Raw genomic sequence first — 22507 nt, 5'->3', positions numbered from 1 at the left:
TCCTTGTTAGAGTTATACAGCATGGAAACAGACCCATGGTCCAACTGGTCCATGCCGACCAGATGCCCTAATCTGATCTAGCCCCATTTGCCAGCGTTTGGCCCATATCCCTCTCATGTCCCCATCTAGATGCCTTTTAAATGACATAATTGTACCCACCTCTACTACTTCCTCTGGCAGCTCATTCCATAGACACATCGCCCTCTGTGAAAAAGTGGTCCTTTTAAATCTTTCCCCCCTCACTTTAAACCTCTACTCTCTAGTTTTGGATTCCCCTACCCTGGGAAAAATATCTTGACTATTCACCCTATCCATGCACCTCATGAGGTTATAAACCTCTACAAGGTCACCCCTCAGCCTCCAACACTCCAGGGAAAATAGCGCCAGTCTATTCAGCCCCCCCCTATAGCTCAAACCCTCCAACCCTGGCAACTTCCTTGTAAATCTTTTCTGAACCCTTGCAAGTTTAACAACATCCTTCCTGTAGTAGGGAGACCAGAACTGAATGCAGTATTCTAAAAGTGGCCTCGCCAATGTCCTGTCAGTAGCACTAGGAGAGGTGTACTGTTCGATGTGACTGGCATTTATTTTCAAGAACACAATTTGTGTTCGGTAACTACCTGGTACTCATAGCATTTTATGCATTTTGTCGGTGAAAACACTATGCTGTCGATTTGGCCATGAGTTCTGTTTGCTGTAGTTCAGAGATTCTAGTCTTTGCTGTAGTTTGTTGTTTGAAGAAACTGTTTGCTGAGTAAATACACTTTATTTGCTATAAAATGCACTTTTTACTGTCTGTCTTGCCCACCTCCAACTTATTGGCTGACACCTTGTCAAGCGACATTCTCAAAATACTGAACGCACTGACTGCCCTGCATGATGAATATTTGCCAAATTTATACTGGAAGCTTTTTTGTTTTTTGCAGTTAAACTGCTTTTGAGAGTTTCTGTTTTTAAACAGCTTTGTTTATTCTTCCCCATTTTTACTTTAGGCTAGTGGGTGAATACTAGTAACCTCATCTTATTGAATTGAATTGAAGCATTGCCCCAATTATGTTTTAAAGTCTAATGTTCCAAGAAATTTAAAAAGTATAAATACCGTGAAGCATCGTGATGACCAGAGATTGTCTCAAGTATTGGAGAGCTTGAGAAACTTGTTGAGCCTTCAAGTACTGTTCACCTGATACAAGCATGAAAATACAACTTGCACCTGCCACTCATTGAGTAAAGAGCTGAAATAGTGAATCTTTGAAGTGTACTCCTACTTCCTTTTCATTCCACATAAGCATATATCCTCCATGAGTCCCTGTTCCTGCTTGCTGGATACCATTTCACATATCGACTGACCCATTTAGGAGAGAAATGAGGAAGCAGTTTCTTAGACCTAAGCAATAAAGATCCAGAAGGAGTCCCATTTCCCCCAGCGCCCCCCCAAACAAAAAGTGCTCATGAAGGCTAAAGGATGGGGTTTAATTTACTTTCTCAAGACTTAAGTTGATGAATTTTTGTTGGGTAAGGATATTAGAGGTTATGACATAAAGGTGGAGTGATTGGTTTGAGACATCATATTGGGTTGTGGTTTAAATGAATTGTGGAACAGTGAAGGGTCTACCTAAAGTAACTGGTGATTTATGTTTTAATGACTCCTGTAACCTCAATCTCCAATTGAGCTGTTATTCCTGTAGTCCTTGAAACTGCTTCCTGGATCTGTGTCCATGTCTCCTGAAACCTCAAGTTTTAACTGTCCCATCATATTTCTGAATCACACTCAACACTTCAGCAATCTTCGTCACAGTCACGAATAACATTGTGACTTAGCTGTGTTCCTACTTGACTTTTGGCAACCTTTGACACAGTTGACCATACGTTCTTGCTTATTGTTTGATTGGTCTATACTCACTCAGTTCCACTGTAAGCCACAGCTTTTCTAGCAACTGATTCTTATTCTGCTATTGTACTGTTGGCATTAAAGCCCTCTAAAGATCCTTGCTGCTCTTTCTCATCTACATCATGCCACTTGCATATACAGTCGGTTCTGCTATAGTGTATGTTTCTTCAAAGCAAATTAATTTTAATGTGATTGAAGAATTTAGACCATTATTTGTAGGATGCCTTCCTTACCCGTATTGGCTATAATGCGATTGCCGCCCCGTTAGTTTAAATGGCACAGCACAGCAATTGTGTGATTGTCTTAATAGAAGATTGCATGACAACGAAACGTATTAGAACCGACTGTATCCTGCCATTTGCCTACATGCCAGATTCCACGTTGACTGCGTTGATTCCAAATTCTATCTCCTCTTCACTCCTTTAATGCCTTTATAATCTCTGCTCTCAGACTGCTTGCCCAGCATACAGTTGAGTATCCCTTAATTTTGTTCAAGTTGAAGAATATCAAATCTGTTGTCTTTGGCTCATAGCACAAATTCCGTAAACCTTGTCACTGTTTTCACCGGTACATTTGAAGATTAATCTGTCTGTTAGCAATTTTGAAGTCTTTTATGCTGAGCTGCAATTCTGATCTGGTAATCATGCCATTAAGCCCGGCGATTTCCACGTCAAACACCCCCCTATTTCTGTTATCTACATTGGCTTTCCGCTGAAGCACTCAATTATGCCTGTTTTCAAAAACTTTTCAATTCCAATGTTCTCATTGGCTTAATATCGTTTCTATCCTCCATAAACCTCATCTGAAATATTGTATCCTATTCTGTACAAAGGTCCATCAATGCATCCTCTTTGATCTCTGTAGTTGATTCAAGACCTGTCAGTGCCTCAACAATTCCCAAACATTGTATGTAAATCCGACTCGGATCTCTCCCCCGCCAATCTGCCCTCGGCTATACAACCTTGTCATTGCAGAAATAGACCCTTGAGAATATGAAGCTCTTAAATGGATGGAGATGCAGAACATTTCTGGAGTGCAGTAATTCCATCATCGATAACATTAAGACAGGGCATGTGAGTGATGCATTGCTATGGTAACCTGAGATTTTTGAAATATGAAGCAATAAACTTAAGGTCACTTGAAGGACTTTGGAGTTCTCGGCTTGGACTTGAGAGACCCTTCCCAATGAAGAAAGGATGCCCATGATATTCATGCGTTGTGCACTTGCCAAAGGATAAAGATTACAGTTTACGTTGCAATTCTTTGGCTGATAAATCATGACAAAGTGCTATAACTGAGAAATTGTTTTTGGTTATAAATTGCAAGCTGATGACCTGTAATGGATTTGCTGTATCTACATTTGAGGTATGGTTTTGTGATTGATCCAGAAGCCCTCAGTTATTAAAGAGGAACTGGTGATCCTAAAGTGTTAACCAAGTTAAGATATCAAATTAACCATGAACTTGTTACTGCTTGAAACTTGTAATGGTACACAGCTGATCAGGATATTGTGCTTTGCCATTTTTGTGCGTAAATTTATTGGCACCTGCCAAATAGGAGCAAGGAAATGATTCAATTCTGTTTGCTCTGCCAAGTTGCAACTGCATAGGTGAATCTTAGCAGTTGGAATAACCATGCACCCGTGATGTTATTTTGCCTTTGATTTTCTGCCCGACATGTGGTGCTCATTGTCCATAGGCTTATTATTGTAACCTGCACAGCTGTGAGTGTAATAAAGATGGGGATACCTGTAATCAAATATTATGTTTGGTAATCCCTGCTTCAGAACGCTGTATTTTCTATAAGTAAGCCTTTCTTTGAGAATGTAGATCCTTGGAGCAAAGTAATATCCTCTTTATTTGCCAAGTTTAAAGTGACTAATCTGCCATTTAGTCTGGAGAGGGGACACTCCTTGATAACGTGCAACATTATTTGAGTCTGTCCCGAAGCATAAGGGGTTTGTGCCAAGACACCAGTGGTGGAAGTTGGTTCCTTGGGGGCACAGGCTTGTCCTAAAGCTAGTTTAGCAAAGACCACTGCCACAAAGATAATTCAAACCCTACTATTTGACAGATGCATTTGTCAAAAGGAGCTTGTTTGTGACTTTCCATGTTTCCCATTCTTTCATCCAAAGGATGTCTGTCAGCTGTTTCTAAGGACATGGTTCTAAATGGGCTGTTGAGATGAAAAGCAGGCAGTAAGTGGATTGAATAGGTATCATAAAGTGTTAACTGGGGTGCAGTGTGGATGACTTCAACCAGCTTGTGGATTTTTGTCATGAGCACCAGATTGTATCCTGTATGTCTCGACAAATAGCATAAAAGCATGGTGAAAAAAATGCCCAACATGTCCATGATCATCCAAAAACACAAGACTGTTAACGTTCTGGGTGTAGGCTCTTCCTCACATCTGGAAACTATAAAAAAGCAATTTCCTGAATAGATCTGGGGCCTGGGGAACAGCAGAATGGATGAAAGCCTTGTAAAAGTTCAATCAGATTTGGGTTAATGGGTTAAATGGATTTCATTGTTTGTATTACCTTTTTGCGACAGGACTCAGTACTGTGAGAAGCTGCTCCTTGTTATATTGTGAGACCTGCAGTACCACGATATCCTGAAACATTGCTTTTGTGCAACCATCTGTGTACCAAATGTAGAGCCATGTGGGCTGTCTGGCTGAGAGCCACTTTTGGCACAAATGCAAGTTTCATTCTACTTAGTAGAAAGTACAGACATTCACCAATGATAGTGATAGATGACCAGAAATATGGTCAAACAGAGAAGTATCAAGGCAGAATGTTCAAGAATGGAACCGCCCACAAGTGCCATTATTTAAATAGCGCGCTCAGGTAGGCAATTCTACAGTCATTGTCAGTGAGATCCTGCTCTTGTATGTAGATATTACTGACAGGGTCCACCAGGATCAGAATCATTAATTTATTTTATCATCTTGTTCTGCAAACCAAGAGGTACTAAGACTAGTTACTTGGTTCAGATTTGCAGACCGCACATAGGTCAACATCAAATCTGGAACCCTGTTGATCCATATGCTGTGGATGCAGCCATTTGGTAAATTCACTGAACTGTTGGATGTCCTGGCTTCTAACTTGATTGGTCGTTCCATGCAAATAATGCTGTCTTTTGCTCAGTTTGCTGGGGATGAGAAATGTGCACAACAGACCTCCTCTTCTGCATTATCCCTTTCTTTGAGTATTTCCTGCATCACATTTCGACCACCTTGCTGAAAGGTGGCATTTGTGGAACCCAGGTTGTCTGCATGCAGGCCTAGAGACGCAGGTGGATGGCATTTTAAAAAAAAAAAAATTAGAAAATATGAGGTCTTTGACTTGGGCAGGGAGATTATTGGGAGTAAACCTTGGAAGAAGTTTAAATTTTTACACATCTTTCGCCACCTCTCTTATAGCCACTTCACTTAAGGAACAGCCTGCCAGTCATTTAACTGTAGTGTGTTTCATATTTTGAGGCTTGATCATCATTGCATTAATTGATCAAAGGGCCAATCTTTATCTGCCTTTTCATAGCATTTTTGAAATGAAATTTACCAAGCAAGATTCATTTTGTGGTCTTCTGTGGTCCAATCCTTAACATTATACGCAACTGTTTCTGGCTTTGTCTGCAAAGGGGAATGGTTGGTCTGTGACCTTTCAGGAATTCACTGTATCCAACTGAAACAATGTGTTCACTGTGAGTTAGCGTCAGTTTTAACAAGTTTTATGCTGTGTGCACGAGTCTCCTATATTCCTTTGAATAGCTTGTTGAAATCTGGCCTGGAAATATCTCTAAAGAGAGTTGCGACATAGAATAGAATCTATTGTATTCAGGGGTCAGAACTGCATTTGATTTGCTTCAGTACTCTGCTGTTAAATGTGTAAATTGTAAATTAGTTCAGTATATTGCATTTTATTCTCTTTTTTTCAAAAAAAAAAGGAAATGTTAGTGTATTGCTTTATAACTTGGACAAATTTGAAAACATATATGGATTTAGTTGTATTAAAACCCAAGTTACCATGTGCTTCTTGGGCCCATGGTGCTATTTTGCAGTTGACAAACTATTGTGTGTGTATGTTGTGATGTTGCTGCCAAAATTTATTACTCAGTCAGAATCACAATGACAAAATCAATTTTGCTTATCATGTTGCTGTTTGTGAGATTTTATGTGTAACTTTGCTGTATTTGTTATATGCCAACAATATATGGACTTCCAAGGTATTTATTGGCTACCTAGCTAAATGGGGCATATGCAATATCATACTGTATCAAAAAGGTGTTTGAATTTTGGGTGCTTGTTGCTTTTCAAAATTTGTTAAACTTCTGATCTTCTGCTTCAAAATTGAGAAGGGCAGCCTTTATACTGCGCTAGTAGCCTGCTTAACTTGATTTTTAAAATGCACTGTGAAGTCTTCATAGAATTGTGATAGTTGCATTTCCTGCATCATCCATTTGAAGTGCCCATGTATGTTATAGGTGAATTTCATTTTGGAGTTGGAGTGTGTGTGTATTGGTGGAACATTGAGATGTTAAGAATGGAGGGAGGAGGTAATGAGTGTTGAAGGAATGTGTGTGGAAGTCTGGTGTGTTGCTGCAAATAGTTCCATTTGAGTGTGGGCTTTTGGCATTGGAGTGCAAGAATTCCTGTAATCAAGTCTCGTGTGTGCATGTTTACCTAATACGTATGCTGCAGTTGGGTTAGCTGTGTGTATGGATTGTATGTGCCGTGTACAGGTTTTCTAAATTTGATATTCTGTTCTGTTTTAATATGTATTATGAAATTACAAGGTTTGAGAGCTAGATGGATGGAATGAAGAGTTTCATTTTTTATATGTATTTGAAGAAACAATTTACAGCATCAACATACACGTTTCTGGTACTTAGAACTAGCCGTCTGCATTCTCAAGTAGTAGCTACATTCTGACTGCAGTCAGAAAGGAAGAAGTTAGGTTTGCTTCATGATCTGTGTGGAAGAATCATCTTGGTTGTGTCTTGGGAAAAATGGACATTAGAGAAAGCTTTGACAAGTGCAAATTAGGAAAATAACTGATTAATGCCATAACCAAGAAAACTAAGAACCTTCTTTTAAAAATCAGATTACATTAAGATTTCTTCAGCCAATTCATTAAATAGTTGTAATCTGATTGCATTTGAAGTGGAAAAAGAGTATATAATTTGACCTGATTTTCACCCTGTCGTTTTGCCCCTCTACCATCTTCTTTCCAAAGTTAAGCCTTGTTTCACGATAGAAGTTGCATCATTGAACACCGAAGTCTACAGTAAATTGAAGGTGTCTTCAAAGGGAAATTTGACAGCTCCACGGTGAGGGATAGAAAATATACTAATCGAAATAATGCATTTATCTCTTGAATGGAGTTCCCCTTTTTTTGTTGCTTGAGTGTTCTAATTCATTGGATTGTAGTTCAAAATTTTAGTTTAATCAAACTTGTTCAAATGTGTAATGATGCTCCTCTGGAACATTTGGGACTTGCGATAGGGACAAGACCACTGCATCGTAAGAGCCATAGTTGGTGATAGCCATGATTTGGAGCTGAGTAGCTGCTTCCATGTGCTTCACATTGCAAATCTGTGAACCCAGCATGCTTGACGTGCTTGGTTTTGGCCTGTAAGAAGCAGTGGCCTTGTGTAAAATGGACAGTTTGTGAACTAATGAAGGCAAAGGCCAATATGTCGACCTGCCTCTATACACCTAATGAGTTAAATTTCATTTCAAATGTTTAATTGTGTAACCATTATTAATGACATTTACTATTTAATGATGTCATTTGATTAAGGGCAAAGGACAGATATCACTTCAAGTCCACACACTGCTTCTTATCGCACCTATGTTGCATGTTATATTTAATCAAAAAGACCACAACGCATATCATCAAACTCTTCCGATTCCTCCTGTTTCTTCTCTTCCTTTTTACTCTTCAGCAGCAGTAGGGGCACTACCCTCAGCATGAATGCTGGAGATCAGACTTAGCAATATTAGATTTATCAAAGCCTTGATAAATAGACTAGACCAGAAAGGCTCAACAGTTATTCCAATTGTTTTGATCAGAGCATTGAGTCTGACTTTGGTGATCTCATCATTGTGTAGGATGAGTGCACTATAGAAACAAACCTAGTCAGAGCAGCTGCCACCTTAGCCTCAATCCAAAGAACTGAGCACTTCAGAAGCTGGGAAGAAATTTTCTGGCCCACATTACCCAACCCTCCTTGGTATGACATGTTTGTTAATTAAAGCTGAAATCTGTCAATTTGTCAGGAAAATGTGACCTTTTAATAAAAACATAGGCGCTGCCATGATTTTGATGAGCTTTTTGGTGAATCTGATGAGTCCTTACTTTTCTGCCATAGTGGAATATTGATCAAGTTTGTACTCCAGGTAATGGTGATGTCAGGGTGCTTTTGGAATGTGCCATCAAATCGTGAATTTCCAGAAAATCAGGAGAACTGTCCTTTTGTTTGGGAAATATTAACTTTGTTACATCTGTTTGATAGTATAATTATCCATCCTTAATCTGTATGTGGAAGAATTATCACTTTGACCGAAGTGTATGCAAAGCTTTTTAGATCCATTCTAGTAACCAGGACATCTGCCATGAAATGATGTTTTTATTTACCATTTTACTTCCTCAGCTTCCAATTAAAGGTGGGCAGCAGAATACACACTCCAAAGTTAGCACCGAACACAACAAGGAATGTCTCATCAATATTTCCAAGTACAAGTTTTCCTTGGTCATAAGTGGTCTCACCACTATCTTGAAAAATGTAAATAACATGGTAAGTTTTCTATTGCAACATAATGGGATTTCAGCAGGAGATGGAAGCAATTTGTGTGGGATTGTGGTTTGTTGAGTAAATAACTTGTGGTTACCACACCCTCTCTCAAAATAAGCTTTTTTTGCTGTTTTAAGAGATTGAATGTTGGAGATGGAATATTGTCAGTGATTGGAGATTTGTTTGTTTGTCTGTATAATATATTGAGGTTTTAATTTTAGCTTGGCCATTGCATCAGTTGACTTACTGAATTGAGAGTGTTGACCACAGGGATTATGTAAAATATTTGAGGAGCCCTCAATTTCGTGTAACTATAGCACGTTTTTAAAAAGGCATGTTATCAAGTAGTGTTATCAGGACCTTGAGAAGCGGAACTATTTTTCCCTGTTGAGGAATTGAGACAATAGATTAAAGCATTCTGAGTCCTATTTTCTCTGCCTTCTTTACTCCCTCGAAGGAAAAGAAACTTAATAGGGGTGCTGAAATATCATCTTTGCTCGCTGCTACATTTGGCAATTCAATGAGACTGAGGCAGAGGTGCCGTGGCTCAAATTGGCAGCTTGCCATTAGGGAAAACCTAATCATGATAACTGATAGTAGCATGTAAACTCTTGAATTCTACATTGCAGCTTGCCAGTAGGCATTTTCACATTGTAACTTGGTGCCTTTTAGCTCCTGGGAAAATTATTCCAAAATTACTTCCTTGTGTTCACCAGTTTTTACAATTGAAGTCTGTTGCTGGGTTCTTACAGACTAATAGAATCATTTAATCAGTTCCTTCCTTTATCTGTTCAGCTTAGGCTATTATGGTGTACAGGAAACAAAGATTATTAACTTGCTGAACAGTGAGGCAACATCTTTAATGTTGCTCTGCTTTCATGTAATGAATGCAGTTATTTCAAGGCTGTTTAGATTCTAAACCTCATTTAGTGATTTCTGTTTTTTTTCCCTTAGCTTCTAATCTCATCATTTCTAGTGATAACAATTATGAAGCCTTTTCAAACATTGTCCATAATTAACTGAAATCAATCCATCAGTTTGAATTGTTCAATCCAATGACCTTGTAATGTTCTCTGATGTGTGATTGTTAAGCAGCATGTGTTAATGATGTGGAAAACCATTATTTCCATAAGTTGATTTTCTTAATGTTATGGAGACTGTGCCAAGATATTTTCATACATTCTTTTCAACACAATGAAGAATGCTTTGTACTGGTGACAAATTGCCATTAATAACTGCTAGTATTTGTGGTGGCTCAGTAATAAATCTTGATGAACATGTAACATCCCATGCAATGTACAAAAAGCATTTAACCAATTGGGGAACCATGCTGAATCAAAAAAAAAGTCTGATTTGGCTACTTTTCAGAATCCTTATGGGACCACTTTTTGATCTTAGACAATACTGTGTAGGGAAGTTTTAACATTGTGTTTTGTTCACTTAGCGAATATTTGGAGCAGAAGCTGAGAGGAACCTGTACCTTTCACAACTAATCATATTGGATACATTGGAGAAATGTCTTGCTGGAGTAAGTAACAAGTACTCGACATTTGATTATGGATATCTAAAATGGGGGGAATAGTTGATTTTATGGAGAGAATTCTGTTTATTGGTTGTGAATTGTGACGATACTTTGTTACAAGATCAATTAAGGTTTGAAAAAATGCAATCATTGTGATGACCCTTTGTCTGACATGGATATATAAATAAATGATGTTGGTAGGTCATAAGAGAGAAAAATCTTTTCAGAGAGTCATATCTGGATGATCTAGGGAAGTTGTAGCTAATTGGAGAGAGTAAATACTGGACAGGACAATTGAGTCTGTCCTGTGCATTTATAGTGAGATAGTTGATGACTAGCATTGACTGTTTTGTGGGGGCCAGGATATCTGCCTGCTGCCTTAGTTAAATTTAAGTATAGCTGGGTAAGCAACAAGAGGATCATAGTAAACATTAATGAAGCTTAATCTAGATCTCCAATTATTGATTTATCCCTTGTAGGATACGTTGGGACATGCGATGTTTTGTACTAGTGTTTCCTTGCAAATATTATGAAGCCATTTTTAACCTAATCATCTTCCCGAAATGTCTGCAGTTTTTTTTTGATAAAGCCAGCTTAAATTTAGTTCTTCTAAGCTTAGTGCATCAAGAAGGAGTACACATGTTTGGCTTAAATGCATCTGTCTTGTTCTGAGTTTACTGGAAAAGCTCAGGCCTGACAGCATCTGTGGAGAGAAAGCAAAGATAACATTTTGGATCCAGTGATTCAGAACTGATTGTAATTGGGTAAAGATTGGTATATATGCTGAAGGTGGGGTGGGGCCAGATTGAAGGAATAACAATGGCGATGGAGCCCAGACAGAGAAAAACAGTTGGGCTGATAAAGGAATGGATCATGGTCAGACTTGGAGAATCAAGAGCTGCTGGTGAGGACCGTTAGTTGCTGACAGTGGGTTATTTGAGGTAGCAGCCCATGTGATGATAAGGCCTGATGTGTGAGGGTTGGGTTAAGGACATGGGAGAAGGATGTAAAATTATTGAACTTGATATTAAGTTCTGAAGGCTGCAGGATTCCCAAGTGGAAAGTGAGATACTCTTGTTCCAACTTGAACTGCACTGAACTTGGCTGGAGCACTGCAGCAAGCTTGAGACAGATGTTGGCCAGAGAACACGGTGTTGAAGCAGCAAGCAACAGGAAGCTCGGGATCATTTTTGTGAACAGATCCTAAGTGTTCTGCAAAGTGGCTATTCAGACTGCAGTTTGTCTCCTACATTAGAGCAGACCACATTGTGAACAGCAAAAGTAGTTGACGACAGCAAAAGTAGTTGACGAGGTTGAGTGAAGTGCAGGTCACCTGGAAGGTGTGCCTGAGGCCTTGGATAGTGAGATGGGAAGAAATAACAGGCAGGTGTTGCACCTTTTGCAGTTGCAAAGAAAATGCGGTTTGGAGAGGTGTTGGGAATGAAGGAGGAGTGAATCAAGGGGTCTAGTAGGGATTGGTCCCTACGGAAGGCTGACAAGGGAGAGGAGTGGCGGAAATGGTGGGAAAAAACTGACTAAGAGTTGCTTTTTTTTTTGGGGTATTTTCAGTGTTGGAGCTGATTTCCTTGAATACTTGGAGAAGTAATTACTATTTATGCTGCTTGGCCTGCTGTGTTCATCCAGCCCTGCACACTATTTATTAGTTGCATTGTTTTGGAGCTTTGAGAAAAAGAGATCAAGACAACGGCACTTTAAAAAGGGAGGAAGAAACTGCAGGGATCACGTGGGAGGTTAAAAAAAAGCAGTAAACTTGCACTGTTGTCAGACAACATGTTAAAGGTGTCTGGAAGAGTTTAGAGGGATATGTGCCAAATGCTGGCAAACAGGAGTGGATTAATTTAGGGCATCTGGTCAGCATGGACGAGTTGGATCAAAGGGTCTGTTTCCGTGCTTTGTGATCCTTTGGATGTGGTTGCTGGTGGGTTGGTAAGTGAGAATGAGGCGGACCCTGAAGTTGTTATGGGAGGGATGAGCGCCGAAGTGTGGGTGATGGGTCGGACGTGGCTGAGGACCCTATAGTCCACAATGGTGGGCAATCGTTGATTGACAAGATGGACATTTTGGAGGCTCCCTTGTCAAAGTTGGTATCATTGGAACAGATGTAATGGAGATGGAGAAACTGGAATAATGGAATAGAGTCTTTACTGGAAGCGGGGTGTGAGGATGTATAGTCCAGGTAACTATTTGGGAGTCAGTCGATTTGTAGTGGATATTGGTGGCTAGCTTATCCCCAGAAATGGAAACGGATGTCGAGGAAGATTTCTCCCAGGCTGACCTTTACCCGTTGCTTTGTCTGCCCACTAGTTGCTCTCTTGCTGTCTTGGCTCCATCCCAACCTGTTGTTTGTTCGTCCCTCCTCATCCCACCTCATCTTTCGCATATATACCCATCTTTTCAAAGCTACAACCTTTTCTGAAGAAGGGTCACTGGACCGAAAGCTTTAACTCTGCTTTGCTTCCACAGATCCTGCCAAACCTGATGAGCTTTTCCAGAAATTTCTGTTTTTGCTTCTCATTTCCAGCATCCACCTTTTTTTTTTCCTCTCTCTTGTTTTGAGGTCCTGATGGTTGGATGGGAGCTCTCTGTACTTTTGACTTGATGCATTCTGGGGGAGTTCCTTATGCTGGCCATCTTGCTGCAGCTGAGAGAAGAGATTGCTGTCAGAAGAATTGTGGAGTAGAATCCTTGATCTGCAGTTTGAGAGCTTTTTATGTGGTGTGCTTGTTTGTAAATAATAAGCTGTTCATTGTGTTCTTTTCTTGGGTTCAGATTAATAAACACCATTTTCGTTCTAAACACCCTAATTTATTAGATTACAAAATAATTTTCCTTTATCCACTGAAGTGGTGAAAGTGGATGGTTTGACATTCGAAGGTGGACGACAGTTATTACATGGTTTTGAAGGGTTGCATTTGGGTTGGATATTGTGGATGCCTTGAAAGAGTTTTCACAACTGATGTAAGGATCTCCAAATACCTTGTAAAAGGTGCCATAATTCCAGTTAATTTTAGAGTGAAGTTTAATGTCAATTGTAAGGATAAATAGCTTTTGCGCATTTTTTCCAAGAACTGTGTCAGTGAACCCTTTATTGACCCAATCTAAATCAGGGATACAGTTGAAATGAGCATTTGCCAAATTATCAATTCCAGAGGGTGAATTGACGTCTCGCTGCTGTGCTGAATATGCAATTGACTACAATACCCAGTAGTAGAAGCAAAATGACTTAGATGTCTTCCGTGCCTGATTTAGGCAGCATTGTTGATAGGCTAGCAATACCCCTTACTATTTTTATGCTAAATAAATGGTCAAAACTCTGGCAGATGGAGTTCTATGTAAGCAAGTGAGGTTATCTATTTTGCACTGAAAAGGGATAGATCAAGATACTTGCTAGATGGTGTGCAGTTAAATACAGCGAACGTCCAAAGAGACTTGGAGGTTCAGGTGCATAGATTTTAAAATGAAATGAACAGGTGTAGAAAATAATCAAGAAAGCTAATGGAATTTTGGCTTTCATATCTAGGGGACTGGAGTACAAGGACACAGAAGTTATGCTACAGTTACATAAAACCCTGGTTAGACTCCACTTGAAGTACTGTGAGCAGCTCTGGGTACCACACGTTAGGAACGATAGATTGGCCTTAGGGGAGCACAGTGTAGGTTTACAAGAATGGTATCTAGACTGCAGGGGTTATGTTAGAAGGAGAGATTATACAAATTAGCTCTATTTTCTGTTGAATTTAGATGGTCAAGGGATTATCTTATGGAGATCTACAAGATATTAAAAGACATAAGAGATAAAGATAAAACTATTCCCACTGGTTTGGGATTCTAGAACTAGAAGGCATAATTGGGGAATTATGGCAAGACCTTTCGGGAGAGATGTTAGGAACTATTGGTGCAAAGGGTGTTAGATGTTTGGAACTCTCTGCCTCAAGTGGCACTGGATGCTGGTTTACGTGTTAATTTTGTATCTGAGATTTTTCATTTAACAAGGTATTAAGGGATGTCGGCCAAATCCAGGTATCTGGAGTTAGGCCACAAATCAGCCATAATCTCAATGATTGGCAGAACAGGCTGGAGGATCTGAATTGCCTACTCCTGTTCCTATGTAAAATGAGAACAAAGTAACTTATTTTCAGTTAGCTCACCTAGCTTTTGATTGGGAGTTATGTCTCAGATTTTTATATTCTGCAGCTCTTGGAGAACAAGGTAAATAATTGTTTTATTTAACTGTGTTGGATACCAAAAATCTTCCCTTGCAGCTCTGCAGTGTCTTGGCATATTATGGCATCTTCCTGACCCTAGTATAATGTACATTGCTAACTTAACTTTGCAATGGAACGTTGCAGTAGAACCCCAAACTATAACGATTTTAGTGTAGAACAAATGTTCCATGGTGCTTAAGAGGCATCGTCAAATGAAAATGGACACTGAGCCAAAGGTAGCATGACCAACAACTTGTCTAAAAAAGTAGTTTGTAAGTAGATCCTCAAAAACCATATGTTGCATTTATGTAAGCACTCTTTTAAAGTAGTAATATATTAAAGGGTAGTAAATTTGAAGTAGTTAACTTCAGAGTTGGATATAGGCACAGGTGCTTCTGGTTTTGTGGTGGATTGGGTACCCAAAACCAGTGGAAGAAGTTTGGGTCAGTGTTTCAAGTCTAGAGGTAGTGATAAGAAATGAGGAGTGAGGTTATTCGGAGATTCTGAACATGACAATTTTGGCATCGGCGAAGTATTTTGGGTCTTGAAGGCTTTTTGTTTTTAAAGCATTTCACTTCCTTTGTAACTGGTGATATGATCAGCAAAGCCAAATTTGAACGCATGAAAATGCACGCCCCTGTTCTAATCCTACCTTACTGCACAAAACCAAGTCCCAACAATAAGAAGATTATGGCCCTTTTCATTTTTGGCAAAATGTTGCATTTCATTGGCTTTACCATATTATCTCGCTAAATTTTTGGTTAATTAGAAATTGGAACTGTTGAGGAAGGTGAAAGCTTTTATCAATTGTTTTCTATTCCTGTTCCAAAATCTGTCAGTGTATAATGATTTTAATTTTTGAATTTGTTTTGCAGCAGGCTGTATCCCTATTTTAGTTAAATGTATGAAAGCGAAAGCAAAGGAAAATGAAACAAACTTCTCTCAAAAATTGAGCACTTAAATGCTAATAAACTGAAAGCTGTTCAGATTTGATTAGTTCACAAAGGTAGCATTTATTTGGGCCATAGGGTCTTCTGATGCAGAGGTAGTGTCTCTACCTCTAGGCCAGGTAGTCTGGGTTCAAGTCCCACCTGTCCCAGGGGTATGTTACAACATGTCTGAATAGGTTGATTGAAAATATGTTTTACTGAGCTGTACAGTTCGAGGTTGAGCTCACCATTTTTGATTTAATTTGAGTTCTGCATAGGATGGTAGTCACGTCCTTGCCTCATGGCTCAGGAAGGCAAATTTAAAAATGTTTCTGTGACTTTTGTATGACTGGCGTTCAGTTGAGTAAAGCTTTGAGCTTCCACAAGTAACTTGGCCCTACTACCCTGGTACAGATGTTAATTTTTTGAGCCCTTAGACTGACCAGTTAATGAGATACCCATGTGATTGTACCCAGCACAAATCAATTTTGGTGGAGAAATAACTATTTAGTTGAGATCCTTTTATCCAAGAGCAGTCTTTATAAATGTAAAATACCTTCTTAATCTAAGGTTTCCTCACCTGTAGTATCTGAAAAGGCATGATAGTTTCCTGGTGTGATACATGTTTTACATTGAAAATACTTCTTCAGTTTTTTTTATTTACATAAAGCTAGTTGAGTGAAAGATAAAGACCCAATATTTGTATATTAACTTAATGTTTGCATTTAAATTTGGATTGCTTACCACCAGTTGCTGAAGATGTCTTTTACAGGTGTTTCCGTATTCTGATCTCAATTGTCTTGTTGGAGTTTCTGTTGGGATTAAATCAGGGGCCAAAGACAAAGAGGTCTCAATATATTTAATTTTAATACAGTCTGTTGCGTTCTATCCTAAGATAAAAACACGCAGATGATTTTCTGAAAATCAGAAACTCCCTGCCATTGTTGAAGCCAAGTGTCGTCCTTCAGTTTTGTTTTTCTCTTTTTTTGCTTGGCCCAATTTTTGGTTGTGTGCTGGAAGCTCTTACTTTGTCTGACTCTGACTAATTTTGTCTGCTGGACTGAGCAATTAAGAACTGATCATGATTTTTAACTCAGACTTTCATTAGCAGTTAGTCCTGCCACAAATCTAACTTGGTTTTGGACAGTTCTAAATCCTGGGTATTAAATTGGGTTTACTGTTTTAAGAATTGACTTCTCTGTAATATGCTTCTTTTAAGATTGATCTTCAAATCCCTTTTCCTTTTGCTTTTTCTATCTTGTAGCTTTCTGATCTTATCATGCTGAGCAGTATGAAACAGTTCATTCAGCAATTTTCCAGATTGCATGGACAGATTTTCTAATCCAATTTACTTGTCTTGCAGTCTTGTCCAACTCCATCTCTGCACCCTTATTGTTGCAAATTGTTGCACTTGCCTTCTGTCTGCTTCCTAGTGTGGAGTTTCTTTCAAAATACTTTCTCCTTGCCCACTACCTAAAACTCTTCAAAATCTACCACTTTAGCCACGTCACGTTCTATGGATTGGTATTAAATCTCTCTGCACCTTTATAGTATTGGGCTGTTTGCTTAAAAATAATAGTTTAATAGGCTTTGTGCCCCACCTCAGAGAACATAAAATCATTACTGACTATTATGAGTGTATTCACAGCATGTACACTTGTGGAATTCATTGGCTTGTAACTGTTAATCTCCTATTGGTTTGTAGCAACCTAAGGATACAATGCGGCTTGATGAGACAATGCTTGTAAAACAGCTACTCCCAGAAATTTGTCAGTTCATCCACATGTCCCGTGAAGGAAACCAGCTTGTAGCACAGCTCCGCAATTCTGCTTCTGGGGTTCTCTTCTCTCTGAGCTGCAATAATTTCAATGCTGTCTTCAGTCGAATCTCCACCAGGTCAGTGCGATCTACTTAGGCTCGGGTTCTATAATTAATGTAAAAGACTAACGCATGAAGTTAACTCCTGATAAACAAGTTTGTTTTTATATTTGCTGAACTCTCTTTTGAGTCATTATTGGTACTGTGGTTGCCATAGCTTAAACCTGGGATGCTTATCTAATCTCTGCCGGAAATGTCTCTATATTAATGTTTCTTCGTATCGGTGCTATGATTAACTGTGGCTGTGTGTAAACTTGAAGCAATTTTGTTCAGTGTTAAAAATCTGTCTTTTTTTTTCAATATGGAAGAGTTAACTCCTCTGGTAGTTGAGTTGGGAAATGTAACACTTTGTATGTGGAGCGATGGAATAAAAAAGTCACCTAGTATGGATTGATTAAGAGGAGACATTGGGGTAATGGTCATGGCTTTGGACTAGACCTCTAGGTGCTCAGGCTAATAATCTGGGACCAGGTTCAGATCCCACCATGGCAGTTGGTGGAACTTAAATTGAATTAATACTTTTGGAATTGAAAGCTAGTTTCAATAATGATCATGAAACTATCAGTGCCTCACTAACTTGATCACATTTTTTGAGGACATGACAAAGACGATTGAGGGGAAAGCGGGTGATGTCTTTGTGGACTTCAGTAAGACATTTGACAAGGTTCCTCGTGGCAGAACAGTACAAAAGGTTAAGTCACATGGTATTGGAATGAGCTGGCAAGATGGAAATAGAACTGGCTTAGTCATAGGACACAGAGGGTAGTGGTGGAATGAGGGCTGTGACTAGTGGTGTTTCACAGGGATCAGTGCTGGGACCTCTGTTCATGGTCTACATAAATGATTTGGAGGAAAACGTGGCTGGTCTGATTTGTAAGTCTGCAGACTATTCAAAGATTGGTGGAGTTGCGGATAGTGAGGAGAGTTGTCAGAGGACACAGCAGGATTTAGATCAGTTGGAGACATGGGCAGAAAAATGGCACATGGAGTTTAAGCCGGGCAGGTGTGATGTGTGCATTTTGGAAGGTCAAGTACAGGTGGAAATTATACAGTGAATAGCAGAACCCTTAGTAGTATTGATATGCAGAGAGATCTGGGTGTGCAGGTCCACAGATCACTGAAGGTGGCAGTGCATAAATATAAGGTAGTAAAAAAAGCCTATGGCATGTTTGCCTTTGTTGGAAAGGGCACTGAATATAAGGATAGCCAAGTTATGCTGCAGCTTTTATAGAACTTTAGTTAGGCCACACTTGGAATATTGCGTACAGTTCTGGTCACCACACTACCAGGAGGATGTGAATGCTTTGGAGATGGTATAGAAAAGGTTTACCAGCATGTTGCCTAGTATGAGGGATTTGAGCTCTGCAGAAAGCTTGGATAGACTGGGCTGGTTTTCACTGGAATGCAGGAGGTTGAGGGGCGACCTAATAGAAGTTTATAAGATTGTGAATGGCATGAATAGAGTAGAAAGTATGAGGCTTTTCTATTGGGTGGAGGGGGTCACTTACTAAGGGACAGAGGTTCAAGGTGCGAGGGTGGTAGTTTAAAAGAGATGTGGGAGGAATGTGCTTTCACACACACTGTAGTGAGTGCCTGGAATGCACTGCCAGAGGTGGTGGTGGAAGCAGACACAATGGCAGCATGCAAGAAGCACCTGGATGAATGCATGAATACAGGAATCCTATAAGTGAGGACAGTTTTAATGTGGAAGGGCAAAATGTGACGGTGCAGACTTGGAGGGCCGAAGGGTCTGTTCCTGTACTGTTTTGTTCTTTGTTCTTCTTTGTTTCTATAGTTAAAAATGAATCGAGTTTGCTAATGTTCTTTGGGGAAGGAAATCTGCCTACGCATGACTCCAGACCCACAGCAGTGTGCTTAACTCTTAACTGCCCTTTGGAAAAACCAGGCAAACCATTCAGTGGCACTTAGACATGGCATTGCTGGCTAGTTGCCCTTCAGTGGAGTGATAGGGCTGCTGGAATTTAGCTAGTTGTCTCTGTCTCTGGTTTAGTGTGTAGTAAAATCTGTTGGGATTCTTTGTACTAAGCTTTTGACTCTGTTTAATGTAGAAAAAGACACGGGATTTAACAAGTCAAGTGAAAAGTTATACATCAATACTTGTGAGATATGAAGTATTTGTTTTGTACTGTATGATTTATGCATTACGAATGGTAGCCTAGTGTCAGCTGTGGCTCAGAGGACGGTACTTTTACTTAGTCACAAGGCAGGGTTGCAAAGTTAGTTTTAATAAACCATCAGAAAACAAGTAATTGCTGCAGAATTATTATGAAAACTTAGCTCAATACGCATGCTCTGGCTAAGAATGACTTCACTCCTGCAGCGGTTGACTTTAATGTCCAAAACCTGCTAGTGTTGTCCCATCTTGAGGAAGAAAAACCAAAACTCGTGTTAAATTTTTTGTTATGTGAATGACTTTATTATTACTTGAATGTAATGAAATTGTCGCCAAGTTTGATTGTTTTGGCCACTATGATGATGATATTTTTGATGTTTGTGCTGTATGCCAGATGGGCAATCTGACTTGTATGTTTATTTTTAACTGTCGCAGAAATATTTAACAAATCGAAGTCAGTAATAGTTAGAATTCGGTACAATTTTTTAATAGCTGTAGAAGCATTGAACACCATGCCGTTGATTTGAGCAAACGATCGGGATTGAAGGCAGACATGTCCCTAGAGTCTGATGGCCGATGTCCTAGGGTCTTAATGGAAGTGGCAGCAGAAGTAATGGATCCATTAGTTACACAAGTCCAAAATTCCCAGGACATGGAAAAGATTTCAGTGGATTGGAAAAATGAGAATACAGTGCTTTTACTCAGAAAGGGACAGAAATCAGAAGCAGGAAACTATAGACCAGTCAGTTTAACAGGAGTCGTTGGGAAATTTAGAATCCATTATTAAGGAAGTAATACCAAGACATTTGGAAAGTCAAAATGCAATCCTTCACAGTGTGGTTATGATGGGTAAATCATGTTTGACAAATTTGCTCAGTTTCTTTGAGGATGCAAAAAGCAGTGTGGATAGTGGAGATCCTGTGAATGTATATAACTGGACTTTGAGAAGGCATTTGATAAGATGCTGCACAGAAGGTTAATGCATGAGGTAAGATCACATGGGGTTAGGGTAATTTATTAGCTTAGAGGATTGGCTAACCAAAAGAAAGCACAGAATCTGGATAAATGTCTTTGTCTTTTTCTGGTTGGCAACACGTAACTAGTGGGATACCACAGGATTTGGTTGTCAGACCCCAAGTAGTTACAATTTAAATTAATGACTTGGATGAAGGGATAAAAAGTACAATAGCTAAATTTGCAGATAACACTACAGTTAGTGAGAGAGTACATTGCAATGGAGAAATAAATTTACAAATGGACATCGTTCAGTTTGGTGAATTGGCCAAAATTTGGCACATGAAGTTTAGCGTGGATAAATGAGGTTATCCATTTTGGATAGTAGTTTAGATAGGCAACTTATTATCCAAATGATGAGAAACTTCAGAGTGCTGCAGTGCAGAGGGTTCTGGGTGTCCTCATACATGAATCGCAGAAAAATTGTATTCTGAAACAGCAAGTAATAAGGATGGCAAGTTAAATTTCAGTGTTTATTGCTAAATCAATAGACTGTCAAAGTAGGGAAGTGTTGCTGCAACTGTATAAGACATTAGTGAGACTGCACATAGAGTATTGCATACGATTTTGACCCCCTTACTTGGAAGGATGTAGTTGTGTTGGAGGCAGTTCACTAGATTGATTCCAGACATGAGTGGTTTGACTTGAGAGATTGAACAGTTGAGAAGAATGAGAGGAGATCTAATTGAGGTATATAAGATGCTATAGGAGATTGACAAAGTAGATAGAGAGGATGTTCTTTCATGTGGAGCAATCTAGAACAAGAGGTCACAGTTTTAGAATCGGGTTAAAGGATTATGGAGTGTAGACAGGAAAGTAGAGTTGAGACAGAGATTATGGCTGATCTCATCATGGTAAATGGTTTAGCAGGCTCGAGGCCATGAATTGTTTTCTGTTCCTAATGCTTGCGTTCATCCCTCGCTGCCAGGTCTGTAATATTCAAGCAATCAAATTGAAGTTTATTTTGGCGTGTATTTGCTTTCCTTCACTTTCCTCAAATTTGGTGTTAATGTTTCAGCAAAGAAAAATTAATCACAACACAATCACTAGTTTCAGAAATAGACTAAGACTTTGAGTACACTGATCAGCTAATAAGCATGTCATTGCTATTCTCGTATGTTAGTAGCTCACAAATGATTGTGACCCTGAACCTTGAATGTTGTGTTTCTAACCTGGAGGCTCCATTGTTGTAGTAATAATACCCCTCATCATTCTACATTTCTTTGATTTAGTTCTAAAACCACGAGGAAATTATCTCTCCCTTCAAGAAGACAAAGATCTTGAATAAGTCTAACTTCAATTTGGTTGGCTTCATTAGCCTCTTGAACTTTGCATGCTTGAACAAACCTTACTGAGGAGCTTCATCCATTCAGTGACTTATTTGCAAACACTACTCATCATCTAATGCTTATTTTGTTACTGTTGGTACTTTTTATAATGCTGATTATTAAATATTGTAAAATTATTTAATAGTTTAATTTTGCTGTCTCCTGGTGGGGACATACTCTTAAAAGAAATTTGCAATTTTTACTTCAAACAATTTTAATTTGGTTCTTAACTTTAAGTGTATCCGTTCTCCATTAAACCTCAGCACAAATGTTTGAGAATAGTTAGGGAACAGTGAAATCATAAATATCTCCCACATGATGAGACTGCCTTGTAACTTGTGTTCAGAAGTTATCTTGTTGGTATCACACATGGAAATGTTTACTCTTTTTCTCGTAACTGAACTTTCATTGAATATGCAAGTTTGTGGATCTAAAAGTATGGCATAACCACTTCCTCTTGTTGCTTAGTGAAGTTGTTGAATGGCAATGGCTTGGTGCAGATGCTTTCCTGTTAGTGATATTGTTTTGGTGGGATAGGTAGATTCTGTTTACTATAAAATGAGCAATGAGTTTTTACCGTTACTCATCATGCAGAGATAGCAAATCAGTAAGCATCTGGTTATTTTTTGTTTACGCTGCTCCAGTGGGCTTTGGAAGCACAATTTTGAGATAATCACAATCTTGTGTGGTGTTTCACCCCCATAGAAATGAGCCCCAGCGATAAAGCATAGACTTGGAAATAAGACTTGTTTTCTCACTCTTTCTACCTTCTGAGTCAAAATGTTTGGAGG

General features: G+C 39.1%; 1 protein-coding gene across 7 annotated transcripts in view; it reads left to right on the top strand.

Annotated features, from left to right (window-relative positions):
• nf1a (neurofibromin 1a) overlaps positions 1–22507 on the top strand; it is a 275275-nt gene that overhangs the window by 21479 nt on the left and 231289 nt on the right. For all 7 annotated transcript variants that reach the window (XM_048612822.1, XM_048612821.1, XM_048612819.1 and 4 more), the window contains exons 2-4: positions 8545–8688; positions 10130–10213; positions 17068–17258. In XM_048612822.1, the coding sequence (XP_048468779.1) occupies positions 8545–8688; positions 10130–10213; positions 17068–17258 (419 nt within the window). The remainder of the gene's footprint in view (positions 1–8544; positions 8689–10129; positions 10214–17067; positions 17259–22507) is intronic.

The sequence above is a fragment of the Rhincodon typus genome, chromosome 26 (genome assembly GCF_021869965.1).
Source record: "Rhincodon typus isolate 14 chromosome 26, sRhiTyp1.1, whole genome shotgun sequence".
Lineage (NCBI taxonomy): Eukaryota > Metazoa > Chordata > Chondrichthyes > Orectolobiformes > Rhincodontidae > Rhincodon > Rhincodon typus.
The sequence above is the reverse complement of the archived record's forward strand: the minus strand, read 5'-3'. Positions and strand labels throughout refer to the sequence as shown.